Consider the following 23,370-nt stretch of genomic DNA (forward strand, 5'->3'; position numbering starts at 1 on the left):
TAATCAAAGTTCAATATTTTTTTTCCCTCATCCATACTAAAAAATTGTCCAATGTCTTTTTACATTCCACTCTTTCTCCATATATCCTTTAAATTTCTTCCACTCCTTTTTGAATATATCTAGATCATAGTCTCTTAGAGTTCTAGTTAGTTTGTCCATCTCACTCCACGATAAAACTTTCATAATCCAGTCCCATTTCTCTGGTATTTTTTCTTGTTTCCACAGCTGCGCATACAATGTCCTAGCGCTGAGAGCAAGTACCAAATTAATGTCCTGTCTTCCTTTGGAAATTTTTCTAATTGTAATCCAAGCAAAAAGGTCTCTGCTGTTTTTTTAAAGTCATAACCCAGAATTTTGGAGATTTCTTGTTGTATCATCATCCAAAATTCTTTCACTTTTTCACAAGTCCACCACATGTGAAAAAAAGAACCTTCATGTTTTTTACATTTCCAACATCTATCCGACATTTTCTTACTCATCCTAGCCAGTTTTTTCGGAGTCATATACCACCTATACATCATCTTAAAACAGTTCTCTTTGATACTCTGACAAGTTGAAATCTTCATCGAGTTCTTCCAAAGGTGCTCCCACGTATCCATTTGTATTTCTCTATTCACATTGATTGCCCATTTGAGACTTTACTACTTCTTCTTCTGTAGACCATTTCAATAATAATTTATATACTTTCGATATCAATTTTTCATTATCTCCAAGCAGGACTCTTTCTAATTCTGTTTGCTCACGTCTAATTCCGTCCGATTTAATATCATTTCCCATCAAGCTTTTCATTGGTTGCATTTGAAACCAATCATACTTATTATTTAACTCTTCTGAAGATTTTAATTCAATTTTGTCTCCTTGAATCTTGAGCAGTTGATTATATGACATCGCTCTTTCTTCATCGGATTCAGCTGTTATTTTTATTACTTCTGCTGGCACTATCCACAGCGGTTTTCTCTCGTCTCCATATTTTTTATATTTTATCCAAGTATTTAATAAACTGTTCCTAATATAATGGTGAGAGAAAAATCCGTCCATTTTATTCTTCCCATAACATAAATATGCGTGCCAGCCGAATTTATTCCCATGAGCTTCTAACCATAAAGGTTTTTTGTCTAACAGCATTATCCAATCTTTAATCCATGTCAAACAAACCGCATAATGATACAATCTTAAATCCGGAAGTTGAAGACGACCTCTCTCTTTAGCATCTATTAAAATCTTCATCTTAATCCTTGGTTTCTTTCCGGCCCATACAAAGTCAGAAATCTTCCTTTGCCATTTGTTAAATTGTTTGGTATCTTTTACAATCGGAATAGTTTGGAACAAATACATTATTCTTGGCAAGATATTCATCTTAATTGCAGCTATCCTGCCCAATAAGGACAGATTAAGTCTATTCCATTTCATCAAGTCTTTGTCCATCTTACACCACAATTTTTCATAGTTATTTTTGAATAGATCAATATTCTTCATGGTTATCTCTATTCCAAGATACTTAACTTTAGTAGTAACCTCACAGCCCGTCACCCCTTGCAATTCATTAATTTTATTTGGTTGCATATTTTTGCATAGAAATTTCGATTTCTCTTTATTTATATATACTCCTGCTAACTCTCCATATTCTTTTATCTTGGCTAACAACAATGGTGACACTTGGATCGGATTCTCTATTATGAACACAATATCATCTGCAAATGCTTTATATTTGTAGGAGAATCCTCTGATTTTTAATCTATTTCTTTATAATTTTGTTTTTGTTGTAATAAAATTTCAAGAGTCATTATAAACAGCAATGGTGATAACGGACACCCTTGTCTTGTACCTTTGCTTACCTTAAATTCTTTGGTAAGATCTGCATTTATGCACAATTTTGCTTGTTGTTCCATATATATTGCTCTCGTCATTTTTATAAAATGTTCCCCTAAATTAATTTTTTCCATTACCGCAAACATAAAGTCCCAATTCAAATTGTCAAAGGCTTTTTCTGCATCTACAAAGAATAAGGCCGCTTCCTTTTCTGGATGTTTCTCATAGTATTCCACAACATTAATAACAGCTCTTACATTGTCTCTTATTTGTCTTTTAGGAAGAAATCCGGCTTGGTCTTTTTTAATAAAGTTAATCAAATATTGCTTCAATCGTTCTGCCAAAATTCTTGTATAGATCTTATAGTCATTATTCAACAATGAAATTGGTCTATAGTTCTTTACATTTGTGGCATCTTTATCTTCTTTAGGAATCAAAGAAATTACCACTTCCCTCCAAGTATTTGGAATTTTCCCTTTTTCTCTTATCGTATTTAACAATTTCATCAGTTTGGGTGTTATCTCATCTTTAAGAGTTTTGTAAAATTTAGATGTAAATCCATGATTTTCTATGGGAATAAACCTCCATAGGGAATAACAGAGTTTCCAGCAGACATTTCCCTCCCTCCCCCAGCTTTCTGACGACCCTGAAGCGGGGGAGGGTCTCCAAACTGGGGGATTCCCTGCCCCCACCTTGGGATTGGCAACCCTAGATTTCCAAGAGGATATTTAGGAGGAAACGAAATCTAATACCGGCATCTGTAGTATTTGCAATTTTTTCGTGCGTAATACGATTTTAATTCTATGAACTTTTAAAAACTATATATTTATTGACTGTTGTTACCTGCCCTGAGCCCATTTGTGGGGAGGGCAGGTTATAAATCTAAAATAATAAATTAAATAAATACAGTGAGCATAGAATGGAGTAGCTGTTAAAAGCAGTTCAGGAACGTGCTTTGTACAGGGAAAGAGAGTATAAATTATACCATTGTGAATTAAGATGCAGTGGGGAGGGAAGGCAGTACAGTATAGCCTGAACTTGCCACATCTCAGAAGCTAGAAAACAACAACTGTGTACAAAACACACAATAAAAATATAAACAAAGTAATTCTTATTTGTCTATGTTTGTTTCCAACAATACCAAATACACAGTATATCAAAAGGTTTCACAAAAGGAAAGGATCCACAGAATTTCAATGTCCAGATACTGTCCAGTCTTTCTCTATTCTTGTTCAATCCTGTGTGGTATCTTAATTCCTTACAAATCCTGGCTCCAAAGGTGATGTTCCCTTATGTGCCTGTCAGCTTGGGTCACATTTCACATACAATGCTTCCTCAAAGAGCCAATCTGCTCAATTTTTCTTTTTTGACGTCAACTAAGACCACTTGATCAAATTTCCAGTAGGCACTAGCTCAAGGTAGTGAGATCTCAGAAGCTAAGCAGGGTCAGTACTTGGATGAGAGATCACCAGGGAAGACTCTGCAGAAGAAGGTCATGGGAAACCACCTCTGCTTCTCACTTGTCTTCAAGGCCCCTTGCCGGGGTTGTCAAAAGCCTTGGATGGGAGACCACCAAGGAAGACTCTGCTGAAGAAGGCAATGGCAAACCACCTCGGCTTCTCATTTGCCTTCAAGACCCCTTACTGGGGTTATCAAAAGCCTTGGATGGGAGACCACCAAGGAAGACTCTGCTGAAGAAGGCAATGGCAAACCACCTCGGCTTCTCATTTGCCTTCAAGACCCCTTGCTGGGGTTATCAAAAGCCTTGGATGGGAGACCACCAAGGAAGACTCTGCTGAAGAAGGCAATGGCAAACCACCTTGGCTTCTCATTTGCCTTCAAGACCCCTTGCTGGGGTTATCAAAAGCCTTGGATGGGAGACCACCAAGGAAGACTCTGCAGAAGAAGGCAATGGCAAACCACCTCGGCTTCTCATTTGCCTTCAAGGCCCCTTGTTGGGGTTATCAAAAGCCTTGGATGGGAGACCACCAAGGAAGACTCTGCTGAAGAAGGCAATGGCAAACCACCTTGGCTTCTCGCTTGCCTTGAAAGCCCCTTGTTGGGGTCACCATAAACTGATTGTGACTTGAAAGCGCTGACATGTGTACATATACAACGCATGTGTTACCCTGCTATTGTTTTTCCTACTGATGGAACACAATTTTTCATCATTACAGACACATTCTGTATCATTTTATTTTATAAATTGGAATTGTATCCCGCTCTCCAGGCTCAGAGTAACATAATGATAAAAAACATTCAATACAATAAATATAATAAAATCCTCAATAATGCAGGATAAAATACATTCTATGATAAGATAACAATATGCTAAAATATGACATAAAACTCAAGGGGGGATAGTGTATAGCAGATGGCCAAACTGGAGGTCAGGAGCCATATATGGTTTTTTCATACATGTTGTGTGGCTTTCAAAGCCTCCACCACCCCACTGACCATGGTGGAGAAGGAATTTCTCTCTTTAAATCACTTCTCCAAGCCAAGCCAGCAGGTGCCTTGGAGAATGCATTTAAAGTTGCTTTCTTTCCACTTCTTCCTCCCTCCCCATCTATTTCCTTCCTTCCGGCTCTCAAATATAGAATCATAGAGTTGGAAGGGACCTCTAGTCCAACCCCCTGCACAATGCAGGAAACTCACAAACACCTCCCCCTAAATTCACAGGATCTTCATTGCTGTCAGATGGCCATCTAGCCTCTGCTGAAAAACCTTCAAGGAAGGAGAGCCCACCATCTCCCGAGGAAGCCTGTTGCACTGAGAAATCGCTCTAATGGTCAGGAAGTTCTTCCTAATGTTGAGCTGGAAACTTTTGATTTAATTTCAACCCATTGGTTCTGGTCCTACCTTCTGGGGTCACAGAGAACAATTCCACACCATCCTCTACATGACAGCCCTCAAGTACTTGAAGATGGTGATCATATCACCTCTCAACCACCTCCTCTCCAGGCTAAACATTCCCAGCTCCTTCAACCTTTCCTCATAGGACTTGGTCTCCAGACCCCTCACCATCTTCGTCACCCTCCTCTGGACCCGTTCCAGCTTGTCTATATCCTTCTTAAAATGTGGTGCCCAAAACTGAACACAATACTCCAGGTGAGGTCTTACCAGAGCAGAGTAAAGCGATACCATCACAGAGTAAAGCGATAACATCTCACGTTTACTCTATGTTAAGGAAGTCTCGCCACCCCTGGTATATAGTCTTGTCTAAAAAGGAGAGTGGGAAAAGGGGAGAGGAGAGAGGAGGGGCCAATCAAAGATGAAACCCGTCACTGTCCTCAACCACAGGCCCAGCAGAACAACTCAATTTTACAGGCCCTGCAGAACTGCAGCAGCAGCAGACAAGAATTGGCAACAAATTTTGATCACCAGAGCATAATGCTCTCTGGGTGAGCCAGGAGAGGGAGTCCCAAAGGTATGCCGAACATGCCTAACATCCTATGCACATTTGGATTCCGCTAATCCTAGTCCAAGTACTTTACTCATTCAATGTCTGCTAATACTGATCATATCAACCGACACTGCTTCCTAGACGTCTCTTCGTATGGACTGTTATCAATTTACACCACGGAATCAGGTCTGAGTCTCAGAGAGAGAAATGCAGACTACGAATACAGTGAACAGAAATGAATTTAAAAAAAAAATCTCCACTGTAATAAGACACTGCTGTGAAAAGAAGAAAGATCAGCGCCTACCATATGCAACCCATTGCTTTGGATGACGCCGTCTTGCTCTACAAGGTTTCGGGATATCGTAATGGAAGGAAGATCCAAGCTCTGTGGTGGAAACTGGGGAGTGAATTCATTCCCCTGCATGGCTAGCTGGTCACTTAGGCCTTGGAAAGGTAGGAGTATATCTGCCATTCCTAGATTGGTGGAATCCAACTCAGGAGGTGGCGTTATGGGTGGAATCTCAAACTCTTCATCTCCAAGACTTGGAGTGTGGAATGTTTGCTAAAGGGGGAAAAAAAAGAGACATAGAGAAAGAGAGAAATAAATAAAACCAACTCCATGGCACTGAAGCACTTCTAAATAGTCCAGTTAAAAAGGTAAAGGTAGCCCCCTGTGCAAGCACCAGACGTTTCCGACTCCGGGGTGACATCGCATCACGTTTTCACAGCAGACTTTTTACAGGGTGGTTTGCCATTGCCTTCCTCAGTCATCTACGCTTTCCCCCCAGCAAGCTGGGTACTCCTTTTACCGACCTCGGAAGGATGGAAGGCGGAGTCAACCTTGAGCCGGCTACCTGAACCAGCTTCCTTCTGCCGGGATCAAACTCAGGTTTGTGAGCAGAGAGCTCAGACTGCAGTACTGCAGCTTTACCACTCTGCGCCACGGGGCTCATACAAATAGTCCAGTAATGCATAATAAAAGGGACTCTTTCTATCTCGAATGATTTCGCTCTCAGTTTTGTTTGTTTTCTGTACATCACAAGTGTAGCAGGATTCACATATGCCCAATTTTATGGATCCTTCAGATTAAAGATTTAAGTCTCATTATCATATGGCTTTAATGGTGTATCAGTATTAACTGTTTTTTAATGCACTCTTAATTAGCAACATCTGTCTTTGTTGTTAGAGTGAACATCAGCTACATTGGGGTTTGGGGCTCTTTTTTTTTGGCTGTATAACAAATTGCCTGTTTATTGATACGTTAGTAAAAACAGCACAAAGAGTCTACACATTATGCGGGTGCTTTAATAAAACGCTGACGATTTCAGCGGTACACACACACAACATTAATCTGGCAGTGAATACTTCAGAACCCTTTTACAACCCATAAATGTGAAATATTAGAATCCAGTTTCTAAGTTCTCTCCGACTCCTTTTAGGAAGCATAATGGACTTTTGATACAAAGGTGGTTGTTAGCAACCCAGGTATTTATAGGCCGGTGGTTCATCAAGGAAGGTTTGTTTTGGGGGCCAAAGGAGTATGTGCGTGAACGGTAGATTTGTTAAGAAATAAACCCTACTAAAATATTTTGAGCCAAGGTTCAAAGGGCTTCTACATGCAAGTTCCAAGCTATTCAAGCTTAATGAAAGGCTGCCTGGTATAGTGGTTAGAGCAGGTTCTGAGAAAGACCCAGGTATGACTCCCCACTTTGTCATAGAAATTGGCTGAGTGACCTTGAGTCAAACACATTCTCTCAGCCTGACCGACCTCACAGGGCTGTTGTGAGAATAAAATGGAGCAGAGGAGAATGTCATAAGTGAGTCCCTACTAGGGAGAAAGAGAATACAGGAAGGAAGAGAGGAGGGAAGAAAAGGAAGGGAGGGAGGGCAGGAGGAAGGGAGGAAAGAAGGAAAGCTGCCAGTCCTAGCAGGGGATCCCCCAATTTCTGCAGCTGGCGGGGGGGAAACCCTCTCCTAAACAGGATCATGCCCAATATAATGACATCATCTGGAAATGATGTCATCATATGGGGAACGCTGCATGGGGAATGCTCTAGTTTTTCAGCAAACTCTATGGTTTAAGCCCAATTTAATCAGAGAGTTTGCTCAAAAACTGGAATATTTTGCACGCAATGTCCCCGATGTGATGATTTATTTATTTATTACTTTAGTCTTCTATCCCGCCCTCTCTGCAAGCAGACTCATGATGGTGTGATGTCACTGGTTCGAGGACATTGCGCAATGTCCCCACCCACACACAGAATGCCCACAAATAAAGTGTGTGTACTCATGAACATCCTTGGATGGCCCAGGCTAGCTCAGTCTCATCACATCCTGACAGTTAAGCAAGGTCAGTACCTGGGTTGCTACACAGAGGCAGACTATGGCGAACCACTTCTGAACATCTCTTGCCTTGAAAACCCTACAAGGTCAACATAAGTCAGCTGTGACTTCATGGCACTTTCCGTCACCACCACCACCACCCGTGAACAAGGAATTGTCTCTGGGTTACCTATGTGCCTACAGAGGTAGCTTGGTTCAAACAAAGTGGCTACATGGCAGACGAAGAAGACACATCCTGATAGACCTTTCAGGCTCAATTGCTTACCTTTTGTCTATGTTTTAGGTCAGGGGTGGCCAACGGTAGCTCTCCAGATGTTTTTTGCCTACAACTCCCATCAGCCCCAGCCAGCATGGCCAATGGCTGTGGCTGATGGGAGTTGTAGACAAAAAACATCTGGAGAGCTACCGTTGGCCACCCCTGTTTTAGGTTGTTCTTGCCAAAAACATAAGAGAAGCCATGTTGAATCAGACCAATGGCCCATCCAGTCCAACATTCTGTCACACAGTGGCCAAAGAATTATACTCTTGTTTAGTTTTTTAATGGTTTGTTGTTACAATTTTTTATGCCATTTTGTTTTGTATGTTTTCTTTTGCAGGTCAGCTAGAGCAGGTTCTGTGGAAAAGGGGCACACAAATTGTCTAAATACAATAATACTTTAATACAGTGCAGCAAGGGAGAATTTCATCAAAAGCCACAGTTTGGTGTTGCCTCTGGATCACAGAACTATGGTTTGTTCCATCCTACAACCTTGTTCAGTTCCGCAGGGCCTGTAAAACAACCCTCTTCCGGTTAGCCTACACCTAGCTTGAGAATTTTAGTGCAACCTGCCAGATCTCTGTATATATTGGAATATTTATTAATTTTTATGGTTTTATCTGTTTTATCTGTTTTAAAGTTATTCCCTTACATGTTTAAATATTGTTTAATTTATGTTGGATCTAATGCTGAGCCACTTGTGGGCCACTTGTGGGAAGGGCGGGATATAAATTCTAAATAAATAAATAAATAAAAAATAAACCAATATTTCAAGCAATGGATTCAAAATTCAGAGGGGAAATGAGTGCAAACCATAATTTGTAGGCTCAGTGGCCATGACAAAGTATGGTTTACTATGAAAGTGGAAAGTATAAGGAAAGGGGCCATGGTTCAGTGGTAGAGTGGTTAACTGTTGAGCCTCATCGAAGAAGCCCTGGTTTTCATACTTTTCAAATGGCACAGACCAATAGATTTCCATTCATAATTAACATCAGGCCTGAAGCTAGAGGAGAGATCTTGGTTCACTGCTACAGTACCTGCTTTGCACGCAAGAGACCCCAGGTTCAGTCCCTGCAACTCCAGTTGCCGCCCTGAGCCCGCTTCGGTGGGGTAGGGCGGGATATAAATCAAATCAAATAAATAAAAATAAATAAATAAAGTTTAAAAGATCCAAGTAGGTGATGTGAAAGACCTACTTGAGACTAGAGATGTAAAATTTCCGGAAATGTTGAAGCTCGGGGAAAAACCCCAGGTTTTTCCCAGAAAAAAAAGGAAATTTTTGAAAAAAAAATGAAATTTTTGGGGAAAATTTTTTTAGAAATTGAAAAAAAGCACTTATTTTTTCTTTTCCAGATTGAAAGTCATTCTGTTACTTTAGGAACATAAAATATGACTATGGACAATTTTACTCGGCATGACATTATCGCAACTAGCATGTTAAAAATATAGGGTATCCAAACCATTATTACAAACAGAATTTACTTTTTAAATAATATTTTTTTTGTAATTGTAACAAATGGAGCAACAATCTCCTGAACTGTTTACTAGTTTATGTGGAACAGACAAAAAAAAAAAACAGCACAAAACAATTTTTAAAAATTCAGAAGTAACAATTATTCATATTTCCTCTCCACAGTATTAAATAAAAAAACTCCTCATTCTCATTTTATTTATTTTTATTTATTTATTCGAGATTTGTATCCCGCCCTTCCCACAAGTGGCTCATAAAAAGAACTGAAGAGGGGGGAAGTGTATAGAAGGGAGTGTAGGACTAATTAAGGTTTGTAGAGTCTTTCGGGCTCAAGTGCCGTGTTCTACTGGAGAAAGTTTTTCTTCCAGACGTTTCGTTCTCAGCTGCGGAGAACACCCTCAGTGGCGTTGCAGCCGGAGCAGGCGCTCTGACCTTCTTGGCTGCTGTGCATTGAGTGTAGGACTAAGTTTCAATGAATCGGCATGACCTAGGACTTGCTTGTCTTTAGTCCACAGAAATTAGAATAATCTGATACCAAACCTATTTTTTAGAAATGCTTTGGAAAATATTTGAACACCTTGTCTTAAAATATTTTATTCATCATGTTAAATTAAAACGTTTCATAATCATTTCTTTTCTTTTCTTTTTAATTTTTCAGAAAAAAACAAAAAAAGGCTTCAGGGAAAAAAAGGGGAAAAAACCTTTTTTTTCTGAATTTGTCTGTTTTTTTTTCTGGGCCTTCACATCTCTACTTGAGACCCTGCTGAGTTGCTGCCAGTCTGAGTAGACAGCATGATGGACTGATAGTTTGAACATATGAACATCTGAAGCTGCCTTCTACTGAATCAGACCCTTGGTCCATCAAAGTCAGTATTGTCTTCTCAGACCGGCAGCGGCTCTCCAGGGTCTCAAGCTGAGGTTTTCCACACCTATTTGCCTGGACCCTTTTTTGGAGATGCCAGGGATTGAACCTGGGACCTTCTGCTTCCCAAGCAGATGCTCTACCACTGAGCCACCATCCCTCTCGATGAGTATTGATGAGTTTGATGAGTATTCGCATGATGTTGCCTTATACTGAATGAGACCTCGACCTATCATCATGAGTCTTGTTTACATGGATTGGGAGAAGCTCTCCAGGGTCTCAAGTTTTAAGTTCTAGAGGAGCAGTAGAACAGAGAAAAGGGATTACTTCTTCACCCAAAGAGTAATTACGTGAAATTCACTGCCGCAGGAAGGGGTGGCAGCGATAAGCATAGACCTCTTCAAGAGTCGGTTGGATAAACATACAGAGCAGAGGTCCATCAGTAGCTAGTAGCCACAAGGTATAGATCAGGGGTGGCCAATGGTAGCTCTCCAGATGTGTTTTGCCTACAACTCCCATCAGCCCCAGTCAGCATGGCTAATGGCTGGATGGAACACTGTGTGTAGGGATGCAATGCTCTTTATTTTTGGTGCTTGGGAGGGGCAACAATGGGAGGGCTTCTGGAGTTTTGGCCTCACTGGTGGACCTCCTGATGGCTCCTGGATTTTGGCCACTGTGTGATGCAGAGTGTAGGACTGGATAGGCCACTGCCTGATCCAACACGGCTCCTCTTAAGTTCTTATGTGGAAGGCACTTATTGGACCTGGGACCTTCTGCATGCCAAATAAATATTCTAAACATAGCAACAATGGGTCCAGTTCAAATGGGAACTATACACTGGACAGGGGAGTGGCTGTGGCTTAGTGGTAGTCTTTCTGATCCCCAGAGGGGGATCCCCCATCTTGCAGGCTCCTTCCCGCCATCCCCAGTCAGCTGGCCTGCAGGGGAAAGCCCCGCCCAACAGCCCTCATGTGCCTTTCCACCTTGGAAGGCTAGAAGAAGCTTGGAAACAGCTTGCTTTTTGGAAGATGTGTATGTCTTTAAATCTGTAGAAACCAGGCTGAATGGGGCAGGGTGAGCTGGCAGAACAACGGTGGCTGCACCCAGCGAGCTGTGGAGCTGTGAGTAAGAAAGGGAAACTATCCCAGTGCCTCCATTTGTTTTATATTCCTTTCAGAAGTCATTTGCACAGGTTTTCCTGTGTCAGTCTGAAGAACTTGGTTGAATATACAGCAGATTATTACATTCAACAACTCTGTGAGTAAACTGCCCTAGTAAGATCACAAAAGTGTGGGATTGCAAACTGTTTGTGTTTGCTGCAGCTGCTGGTGTGTGTGTGTGTGTGTGTGTGAGAGAGAGAGAGAGGATGTGCAGCTGCTAGGGAAGAGGAAATGAAGACTGTATTCAAGGGAACTGCACTGCCATATTTTTATTCATTTATTTTAGGGAATGTGAAAGCCTCCTGGCTCCACCCCCTGCTAACTCTACTTAGTGGTAGAGCATTTGCTTGACATGCCAAAGGCCCCAGGTTCAATCCCCAACATCTCCAGGTAAAAGCATCAGCTTGTTGATGATGTGAGAGAACTTAGTTTGAGACAGTGGAGAGCTGCTGCCAGTCTGAGTAGACGATATTACCCTTCATGGACTTACGGTTTGATTCAGTATAAGGCAGCTTCATGTGTATCCTAAAGGGGGCCTTCCACTCACAGAAGGATTTCCTTCCATTCATGGAAATACTCCATTGGAAGCTCTGAATGTGTATGGCCCTTTTGAACTGTTTCATCCCAGAAGCCACACAACTGCGTAGTCACACAGGCTGCCTTGGAAATTTCAAGGTGTTGGAAACAAAGTTGGAAAGGGGCAAGTGGCTACTTTGGGGGAGGGAAATATGAGAGAGTACAGTAATTAAAATTGTACTTTGGACAATACCCAGTATCTTATAATAATAATAATAATAATAAATTTATTCTTATATCCCGCCCTCCCCCGCCAAAGGCGGGCTCAGGGCGGCTCAGGCGGGCTCAGGGCGGCTCTTGTTTTAGGGCCCTTCTTTGAGCTATGAGGAAAGCAGAGAGATAAACACTTTAATATATTAGCTAATTTATTCAATAATTAATGCCTTGTTTTCATTACTTTAAATTTTACCGCACCGGTGGATGACAGGGGTGCAAGATTGTTTTTGGAGGGAGGAATCTTCCTTTATGACTTATTTCCATTGTCTGAAAAGAATAACTTAATGCCAGTTAATTTAAAAATGATGTGTTCAGTGAGAGATCTCATTAAAGGCTGGAAATTGTCATCCACATTGTTAATGATGATATAAATTAATAACTGCTTGAGAGAAAAATGGAAACCGAAAAACAGAAGAAAGGGGAGTGGGAGAGGAAAGAGCCCCTTTGCTTACTCATAAAACCTATCAAATGACATTGTTGGATGGGGGGAGGGGTTGTAGAAAAAGCCCTGTGTGAAATAATGGTGATGCCAGGGTGTGTGGCCTAATATGCAAATGAGTTCCTGCTGGATTTCTCATCACAAAAAGCCCATCAGGAACTCATTTGCATATTAGGCTTGCCACCAAGCCAGCTGGAACTGTGTTCCTGTGCGTTCCTGCTCAAAAAAAGTCCTGCTGTTGGGCACACACAAGAGATGATGAGGTGCCAGACAGTAATTGTCTGCAGGAGTCACTAAGGTTACCATGTCCCTCCTGGCAACTGGAGGAGGATTGTGGGGGACTTCCCATGAGAATGTGAAAGACCCAAGCCGTGTTGGTGACATTGCACAGGAAGTGATGTCGTCACTCCAGCAACTTCCAGGCAACATTCTGGCATTTGGGCAAAAACTGTGTGATAAAACTGGTTTCCATCATAGAGTTTTGCCACAATACCAGACCGTCTACCCAGAAATGGTTGGTGTGATGACATCACTTCCTGTGTGACACTGGCAACATGGGCCTTCTTCTTTATACTGATAAGTGCTCCCACCAGCCAGCTGATTGGTAGCTAGATGGAAATTCCTGGCAGCAGGGGACCACCCCCCCCCCTCTACTGGGGTGTGTGTGGCTACCCTAGGAAACACATTGAAGGAGTCTTTAGAGATTCCAGTTTCTTTCAACACATGTTTAAGTGCCTGGAGGCTGGCATCGCTACAACACACTTAGGGTTATGAGGTCCCCTCATCACACTGGTAGCGGGATTTGGGGGTGTTCTGGGAGTCCCTGATATAATGAAGTCAACCGGAAGTGATGTCATTGTATCAGGGACACCATGCAGTGCTGCTCTGGTGTTTGGGCAAAACTCAGAGTGTCACCATGCAACATCCCCAATGTGATTATGTCACTTCCAGCCAAGCCTCTTTTTCTAGCAGGAGCTCCTCTGCATATTAGGCCACACACCCCGATGTAGCATCCTCTTGGAGCTTACAGTAGACCCTGTACTAAGAGCCCTCTAAGCTCTTGGAGGATTGGCTACATCAGCGGGGCATGGCTTAATGTGCAGAGGAGCTCCTGCTCGAAAAAGAGCCCTGCGTTCCAGGTGACATCATCACATCAAAGACATCATGCAGTGGCATTGCTGTTTGCGGGTGGGGTCCTCCTCTGTGGCCAGCTGTGTGGGCAGAAGCCCCCCAAAATGTGGGAACCCCCACTAAGACCTGGGGACTGGCAACTCTACACACCCCACACAGAAAACACAGCCACTCTGGTCCATTTCTGGAAGCTGTTGTACAGTATGAACACATTTATTGGAGACTTCCCCACCCCCCAAAAAACAGAGTGGCATTTTCTTACTGGGGAAAGTTGCAAGTTCACTAGCACCAAAGGATGGATTGGCCGCGGAAGGCGGATGGCTAATGAATATAACCCTCCAGCTACATTTGCAGTTCAGCCTGGCACTAATGCCGCCCTGTAACAGATGCAACGGCAATTTGTGAGTCATTTGCTACCCCATTACTGCTTAATGAAATCTAACATATCACATTAACAATATGGATAAACACTCATTCCTGATATGTGGCATTTGGCTGTTTTCATTACCACAGTAATTAACACTTGAAATATTATTTCAATAAATATTTAAGGTGCTTCTGGAAATCGTGGAAAAAAAAATAATAACTGGGTCACTGCCGTCACGACACAGAAACAAGTTACAACAACAACAAAAGAAAAACGATGTGCCAGTTCTTTCTCTGAGAGGCTCTTGTGATATGTGAATGCCACACTTACCACTTTAATTTATTCATCTGAAGGAGGGGGGGATAAATAGATTTTAGGTTGGAAATGCCCATACTCCAAAGTACCTTTGTCCATTTACAAGAAAAGAGTCAAGTAATTGAATTTCTCTTGTAAGGTAGTTAATACAGGACAACGCTTGGTTAAGTTTGGTAGCGCTACGGAGACGGGATTTTTAAATTTTGGGTTTTATGGTTTTAATTATTTTATTTTGTGTGCCTTATCTACGTTTCAAGCCTTCCTGAGCTCTGTAAGGACAAAAGGCAACCGATAAATGTTTCAAACAAATGAATAGTCATTGCAAAGTTAGACATGCACGGCAGTGCAAATACGAATGTGCAAATCTTACTCTGTGAAATAGAAACAACAGTACAAGCTTGATGCATGGCTGCAAAGAGGAAGCAGATTCCAGAGGATGTAAAAAAAAAAAAAAGGAATAAACCCCCCAAATATACATAACTGAACTGCATGATATTTCAAACATCTTCTACAGAAGTGATATTTATCAGGTTTCCAATATCTTTTTTTACAAACATGTGGTGAAGAGCGGGGAAGGGGGGATATTGTGTATACCAATTGGTGTTTTTTCCCCCCATCAAACCGTGTTCCATACCATGATTGCTTAAAGTGATGCACAGATGTGGATAAAATGAACGTAATCTAAGCTGGTGGGTGGGGATACCTCCTAGCAGAATCTTTTTCCAAATCACTGGACTATTTATACTGCAAAAAGAAAAAAAGGTCTGAATGATATGTAATTTGACAGTGGAGAAAGGTACCATCATGCCCACAAGAGTTTCTTAACATTTTCAAGGGTTTATCTTATCAACCACAATTTTTAAAAGCTGGTAACTTTCCATATATATCTCGCTCTGATTTCTTGAGGGGCAAGAGGGAGGCTACAATGCTCAACAACAAAACCCTATGTGCCTGTGTGTGTGTGTGTGCTTCTGTGTGTGTGTGTGTGTGTGTGGTTAAATGCCATCTGCACAGCAATGTTCTAAACATTTGTTCCTTTTGATAAAAATGCAAATCTGGAGAGCTGTTGTATCAACATATAACAGCCAATGTCTGACACGGTGAATTATCACAGCTGGAATTAAATTGTCTTTGAACAGCTGCTGGCAAGTAGAGCTTTCATCAATGTTTGATTCAAATGGAGAAATGAAATTCTACAGAATGAAACATCATGTTGTCATTACAGATGGGGGTTTGTGTTCATTATCACAACTAACACTGAAGCTAGTGCCAAAGCAATCTTCCCTTATCTAAGCAGTCTTGTTGGAGGGAGAAAGGGGAACAGAGAGAGAGAGAGGGAGAAATGGCAGCCATTGTTTAAGGGAAAAAAACAATCCGTAAGAACACGACATACAACCTAACCACACTTTACTTGAACTATTTTCCACCCAGTAACTTTTTTTATCCAACAAAAAAAGGAAAAAGAGGTTTCCTGGATTTGATGTAAAACCCAAAATGCAGGGTCGGTGGCACCATAAACTAGCATTTATTTATCCATGCTGGAATCAATGTTGTCTGTAAGGTGGCACCGGACTTCTGTTTTGTGGCAACGGAAAGACACAGATAGCCCTCTGGAAAACGGATGTGAAAAGGTCAATGCTGTGTTCATGTTTTTACGAATCGTAGGAAATTATCTATCATGGTCATTCAGATGCTGTGTGCTACTCACTGCATCCCCTCTCAGATAGTATATTGGAGTGCAGAAAGAAGTCAAAAAGCACATCCACAGGGTAGGCATGTAACAATGGAAACCAACAGTTTTCTTTGGCAAAAAGGCAGCTCCATCTAGAACTGATGTCACTATCCTTGAGCAGTATTCTTTAACTGGCTGATGATGGTGTGTGTGTGTGTGTGTGAAATGAAGGCTATTTTTAAGCAGACGGCACACCCTTCTTCCTGTAACCCCAGCCCCAATCCTTTGAAGCTGGAGGCCAAATCCGTTGCCCCGTGACCTGGTCAGGCCCTATCAATTCAGATCTAGTGCTTCTTCCTTAAGCCAACTTATCGAACACTCCCTGCTGAAAAGTCTCTTCCTTGTTTTCCCCCAGAAGACAAAAACGATACCACCAACTGTGCCGCTTCCTCTTTGTTTTCCTAATGGTGTTAAGCACCCAAATTAAAAATAAAATGTTTGTATCCATGACCATAATTAGCGCATTAGTGCCTAACGACTGCTTCCACTGTTTGCTTTAAAGATGTAAACCTACTGCGCCTTTCATTTGTTTCCTTCTGGTTATATTATTATATGCTAGTTATATTATGTGTTGCTGTTCTCACATACATTTATACAGATGGCTGTATGGATAGAAAGAAAGGTAGACAGACAGACAGATGACAGATTTATTTCTGTTGACATGCTATGTAAGTAACAGTCTTACCGACAACTAAATTGACTGATAATGGAGAGCTATCAGGTTGTTTTCTCTTTCATTAAAGTCTTTATTTTTGTGCTCCATAAAACACATACCAAAAAAAAAAAAAACCCACCAACCCACAACACTTCAACCATCATCTGTTGAAAATCTTTAAAATAAACAAACCTCAAAGCAAAAAAACAACAACCAGAATTTGAGAGCAGAAGGGGAGGGAATCGCACTCACACCCCCATACCCCACTTATACCTACCTCATTTGCAGTTAAAAATGCATTATTTGCTTCCGCCATATTCATGTAGCTGTTGTTGTTGCCAAACTGGAAGAAACAAAAACAAATAGGAACCAACATTTTAATATAAAAACAGCCCGTTACAAAGGAACATAAGGTTTTGAGCACCAACAGAATATGGCCGTAGCGTAAGGATAAATAAACCCCCAAGTTTTAAGAACTGTCTCTAATACTAGTAGAACAACATAGTTCATAATATTATATTGTCAGGCTCTTGGCAGTGCTAACATTTCAGACGGAGCATTGTGCCATCTGGATTTTAATAAATACTTGGATGTGGGTGACGGAGAAAGAAACCAGAGGCTACAGATGTCCCCAAACTTAGTAGACCCATCAACCCCAAACTTAGTAGACCTAGAAAAATCAGCACCAGCGAATACCCTGGATAGGCAATTGAATCATTTTCAGAAATGCTGAGACAAGATGATAGATAGATGATAGATAGATAGATAGATAGATAGATAGATAGATAGATAGATAGATAGATAGATAGATAGATAGATAGATAGATAGATAGATAGATAGATAGATAGATAGATAGATAGATAGATGGATGGATGGATGGATGGATGGATGGATGGATGGATGGATGGATGGATGGATGGACGGACGATATATGATGGATGGATGAATGGATAGAAAGATGATATACAGACAGATTTATATATAAAGACTTCCAAGAATTCAGTGAATGTTATACAACAGGGGTCCCCTGTCCAAAGGTCAACACCTTTCCTGGAGCTTTCAGAAAGCAGGTTGGGCTAGGCAGGCTTCTGATTGGCTGGGCAAAAATGCATCCTGTTAAACAGAGCTTCTGTCTGAAATGTCGAAGAGGTACTGGAAGGGTCATATATGACTTTGCTCGCTGACATTTTATTGTTGGTTCCACCTCCCCCTGCAGCAGCCATTTTATGACTTGCCCCACCTCCTGTGGCAGCCATTTTGTTATTATACCCGCCACCCTTTGTCAGAATGCCAAAAGCATCCACAGACTCAAACAGATTGAAGACCCCTGTGGTCCAGGAGGAACATCAGAATTGCTTTGCTGGATCAGAGCAACAGCCGTCAACACCCAACAGTGCCCAGCTAAATGATAACAGACATTGACAGAACCACCTCCTGCAAATTTGTCAAACTATTTTTTAAAAAAGCCTGTATAACCATGTTACATGAAAAGATACAACTAACAAATATATACACATTCTTGCATTATATTCACCACTGAAGGAGCTGAAGAACTCTCATATTCAGGTATCAATTGTGAACCTCAAATTGCCAAATTGCTGTGCTAGACACACAGGAGTACCACCTAGGTTTGTCAGGTGCCCTTGCCTGTCCAGAGGGGGGTTCAGGGAGCATTTTGGGAGTGGGCAAGGACACTCTGTCCACAGGGACACTCTGTTATTTGGGTGAACCTCTGGAGGTTTTTGCTCTCAAAACAATAGTTTACCCAAATACCACAGCATCCCTGTGCGACGTCTCTGGAATGATGATGTCACTGGAAGTGACATCATCGCATCAGGGACATCACATGGTGGGGGGTGGGGTTTCCTCTGCTAGTGATCTGGCCTGCAGTGGATTGAAGCCCCCAAAAGTGAGAGAAACCCTGCTTGGGCCTGGCAACCCTGTACCACCACATTTGTAGCACTTTTCTGGTCCAGATGCAAGAAATGGCTTATCGGGGGGGCAGTGTCACTTTATTTGAGGAGATACAAAAAATGCTTTCACTAATTTTTGATCTACCATGATATGCTCTCCATGATATGGAGAGCCAGTTTGGTGTAGTGGTTAAGTGTGCAGACTCTTATTTGGGAGAACCGGATTTGATTCCCCACTCCTCCACTTGCACCTGCTGGAATAGCCTTGGGTCAGCCATAGCTCTGGCAGAGGTTGTCCTTGAAAGGGCAGCTGCTGTGAGAGCCCTCTCTAGCCCCACCCACCACGCAGGGTGTCTGTTGTAGGGGAGGAAGGTAAAGGAGATTGTGAGCCGCTCTGAGACTCTTCAGAGTGGAGGGCGGGATATAAATCCAATATCTTCTTCTTCTTGTGAACTACATCTCTCCTCTGTGGATGTAGCCATCCACAAGGAACAAAAGGGCGAGGGTAATCCACATCTCAGCAATCCCTTCTTGAAGAATCGGGGACAACTGTCCTGGATTATCATTCGCTCCACACAAGTTCATATTCAGTGAATGACTCTTGCTATGCAGAAGCCAAGTTTCCACTGCACCCTAGAAGGGCCTACTCCTGTACCCATCCACTCCCTGTAAGAACTTTTGGCTACACATGTCCACACCGGCATCAATTTCATTTTTAAATTTCACTCTTACTCCAAAGAGCTCAGGATGACTTACAACACGGTTGCCTCTCTTTCATGCTCATCTGTTCGCTGCACTGTAGGTATGGTCAGTCTGAGAGCTGGACCAAGGTCAGCCAGTGAATTTCGCAACCAGAGAGATATAAAGTTTAAGTGAAATTTAAGTTTATTAAATTTATACCCCGCCCTCCCCGCCAAGTAGGCTTGCCAATCCCCAGGTCCCAGCGGGGGTTCACCCGCTTTCCCAGGCTCCTTCTCGACCCCAGTCAGCTGGCCGGTGGGGGGAAGCCCCGCCCCCACAGCCACCATGTGACTTTTCCCCTCCGGAGGCTTCAGTCTCTACTTGAGAAAGCCTTCCTCTTTGGATGGTGTGTCTGCGTCTTTAAGGCTAAAGTGGTGGGGGGAGTAGGCAGAACAATGGCTGAGCAAGGAGCCCAGACCCTCCGTTTGTTGCACAGTCCTTGCAGAGGTCGTTTGCATAGTGTGAAGATAAACTTGAACCTTTGGTTGCCCTGTGTTACTATGAAAACCTTGAAAGTTCAGCAACTCATGAGTAGAGGTGCCAATCCCCAGGTGGGGGCGGGGGAGCCCCGATATGGAGGCCTTCCGGAGCTGCAGGGTCATCAGAAACGGGGGGGGGGGAGAGGGAGGGAAATGTCTGCTGGACCATAGAGTATAATGGAGAATTAATCCTGGGGTATCTGGGGCTCTGGAGGGGCTGTGTTTTGAGGTAGAGGTACCAAATTTCCAGTGTAGCATCTGATGAGTCTCATCAAAATGCTCTCCAAGTTTCAAAAAGATTGGACCAGGGGGTCCAATTCTATGAGCCCCAAAAGAAGGTGCCCCTATCCTTCATTATTTCTAATGTAAGGAAGGCATTAAAACGGTATGTGGTCCCCTTAAATGTGATAGGCAGAACTTCTTTTGGAGCTAAATTGTGCTTGTCACAACTTTGCTTATGGCTCCACCCCCAATGTCTCCTGGCTCCACCCCCAAAGTCCCCAGATCTTTCTTGAATTGGACTTGGCAACCCTACCGCCGAGGCAGGCTCAGGGTGGCTTACAACATTGGTCATAATAACAGTAAAGGACTAACACACTGGTACCTCATAATAATAAAATCGATTAAATAATAAAAAACAATTTAAAACAGTTTGTGCTAATAAACTTTTGGTGTTATTCAGTTACGATGACGTCAGTATTTCCTGGATTCATCCTGCTGTTATAGGTCTCAAAGGTCAGCTGAAAGCAAGCTAGAAGAGTGTGGTCTTCCACCCTAACCTCTTCCGGCAGCTGGTTCCACCAGTGGGGGGCTGCTACTAAACGCAATTCGCCCCACTCCTAGTTTGATACCAATCATTACACCTCCGCAACTTCAAGACAGGAGGGCTTCTTCCCTGCAGGGATTTCCCCCCAGGTGAACACCACATGGCGGTGGAAAGCGTCATCGAGTCACAGCTGACTTATAGTGACCCCATATGAATGTCAAGGCAAAAGACATTCAGAGGTAGCTTGCCATTGCCTGCCTCTACGTTGCAACCCTTGACTTCCTTGGGGATCTCCCTTCCAAAGACTAACCAGGACTGACCCTGCTTAGCTTCTGAGAGCCAGTTTGGTGTTGTGGTTAAGTGTGCGGACTCTTATCTGGGAGAACCGGGTTTGATTCCCCGCTCCTCCACTCGCATCTGCTGGAATGGCCTTGGATCAGCCATAGCTCTGGCAGAGGTTGTCCTTGAATGGGTAGCTGCTGGGATAGCCTTCTCAGCCCCACCCACCTCACAGGGTGTCTGCTGTGGGGGGAGAAGATATAGGAGATTGTAAGCCGCTCTGAGTCTCTGATTCAGAGAAAAGGGCGGGGTACAAATCTACAGTCTTCTTCTCCTTCCGAGATCTGATGAGAACATCAAGCTAGCCTTGGCCAACCCAGCATGTTCCTGCTTTATTGGGGAATGTCTTTCTAAGCGTAAATCATGGAGTTTCTGTAGCTTTCCCTTTTAACTCGAGCAATCCAAGCCTCCTTTGCTCTGACTTAAAGAGGAAATGGCACAACGGCTCCATAGGGAAGTTTGGCCTGCAGTCCAACAGGGGTGGGTGGGTGTCTGGCTGGCCCTAGACTGTCTGGCAAACTAGACAAAGCTAACTTCTGGTGCCTTCCCCCGCATTGATGACATCACTGAGACACATGGGGGCGCACGATTTGGTGCCCCCAGAAGGCCAGCGCCCTAGACAATTGCCTAGTTTGCCTAGCGGCAAGGCCAGCCCTGGCTGGGTGGGAGGAGCTTGGCGATGCCTGCAAAATGGTGGTTTTCAGCTCTGGCATTCCCAACCCCACCCTTTAACTTTCAGCCCTTTAACAGGGGTTTGCGATAACACTTAGAATCCAAGAATCATCATAATAATACTTTTCTTTTTCGTAGAATTTTTTTTTCATAGAATCATAGAGTTGGAAGGGACTTCCAGGGTCATCTAGTCCAACCCCCTGCACAATGCAGGAAACTCACAAACACCTTCCCCCAAATTCACAGGATCTTCATTGCTGTCAGATGGCCATCTAGCCTCTGTTGAAAAACCTCCAAGGAAGGAGAGCCCACCACCTCCCGAGGAAGCCTGTTCCACTGAGGAACCGCTCTAAACTCACAAACATCTCCCCCTAAATTCACAGGATCTTCATTGCTGCCAGATGGCCATCTAGCCTCTGTTTAAAAACCTCCAAGGAAGGAGAGCCCACCACCTCCCGAGGAAGCCTGTTCTACTGAGGAACCGCTCTAAAGTCACAAACACCTCCCCCTAAATTCATAGGATCTTCATTGCTGTCAGATTGCCGCATCCTTCTGCTGCTGGTGGGAGGGTTCTGGAACCATTTCAGCCATTTCACGATGACATCACACAGAAGCACAACACTCTAGGTTTTGAGCAAAAACTCTATGGTTTTTTGCTACAGAACCATAGAGTTTGCCGCAGAACCCCACTGTTCTCACACAACGTAAGCAACACAATGATGTCACTTCCAAGTGATGTCCAAGTGGGACACAATTATGTCCCTGTTTGGGGTGGGGTTTCCCCTGCCGGCCAGCTGGCAGATTGGAGCCTCAAAGGCTGGGGGATCCCCTGGCAGGACCAGAGGTCTGGCAACACTGGCTATTAGCTGCAGCTTATAGTTGGAACTCTCTGTCTGCGGCAGTGATGCTCTGTATTCTGGTGCTTGAGAGGGGCACAATGGAAGGAGTTCTAGCTGGTGAACCTCTAGATGGCACTTGGGGGTTTTTTTGGCCACTGTGTGACAGAGTGTTGGACTGGATGAGCCATTGGCCTGATCCAGCATGGCTTCTCTTATGTTCTTATGTGACACATAGTGTTGGACTGGGTGGGCCACTAGCCTGATCCAGCATGGCTTCTTTTATGTTCTTATGTGACACAGAGTGTTGGACTGGATGGGCCACTGGCCTGATCCAGCATGGCTTCTCTTATGTTCTTATGTGACACAGAGTGTTGGACTGGATGGGCCATTGGCCTGATCCAACTTGGCTTCTCTTATGTTCTTATGTGACACAGAGTGTTGGACTGGATGGGCCATTGGCCTGATCCAACTTGGCTTCTCTTATGTTCTTATGTGACGCAGAGTGTTGGACTGGATGGGCCACTGGCCTGATCCAACAGGGCTTCTCTTATGTTCTTATGTGACGCAGAGTGTTGGACTGGATGGGCCATTGGCCTGATCCAACAGGGCTTCTCTTATGTTCTTATGTGACACAGAGTGTTGGACTGGATGGGCCATTGGCCTGATCCAACTTGGCTTCTCTTATGTTCTTATGTGACACAGAGTGTTGGACTGGATGGGCCATTGGCCTGATCCAACAGGGCTTCTCTTATGTTCTTATGTGACGCAGAGTGTTGGACTGGATGGGCCACTGGCCTGATCCAACAGGGCTTCTCTTATGTTCTTATGTGACGCAGAGTGTTGGACTGGATGGGCCACTGGCCTGATCCAACACGGCTTCTC

General features: G+C 43.2%; 1 protein-coding gene across 1 annotated transcript in view; it reads right to left on the reverse strand.

Annotated features, from left to right (window-relative positions):
• The window catches only part of TOX3 (TOX high mobility group box family member 3), a 184,335-nt gene that overhangs the window by 39,738 nt on the left and 121,227 nt on the right, over window positions 1-23,370 (reverse strand). Inside the window, exons 2-3 of the mRNA XM_060254450.1 lie at window positions 17,016-17,081; window positions 5,520-5,777 (exon numbers count right to left, since the gene is read on the reverse strand). Of these exons, the coding sequence (XP_060110433.1) occupies window positions 5,520-5,777; window positions 17,016-17,081 (324 nt within the window). The remainder of the gene's footprint in view (window positions 1-5,519; window positions 5,778-17,015; window positions 17,082-23,370) is intronic.

The sequence above is a fragment of the Heteronotia binoei genome, chromosome 14 (assembly GCF_032191835.1).
Source record: "Heteronotia binoei isolate CCM8104 ecotype False Entrance Well chromosome 14, APGP_CSIRO_Hbin_v1, whole genome shotgun sequence".
In the NCBI taxonomy this organism is placed as follows: Eukaryota; Metazoa; Chordata; class Lepidosauria; order Squamata; family Gekkonidae; genus Heteronotia; species Heteronotia binoei.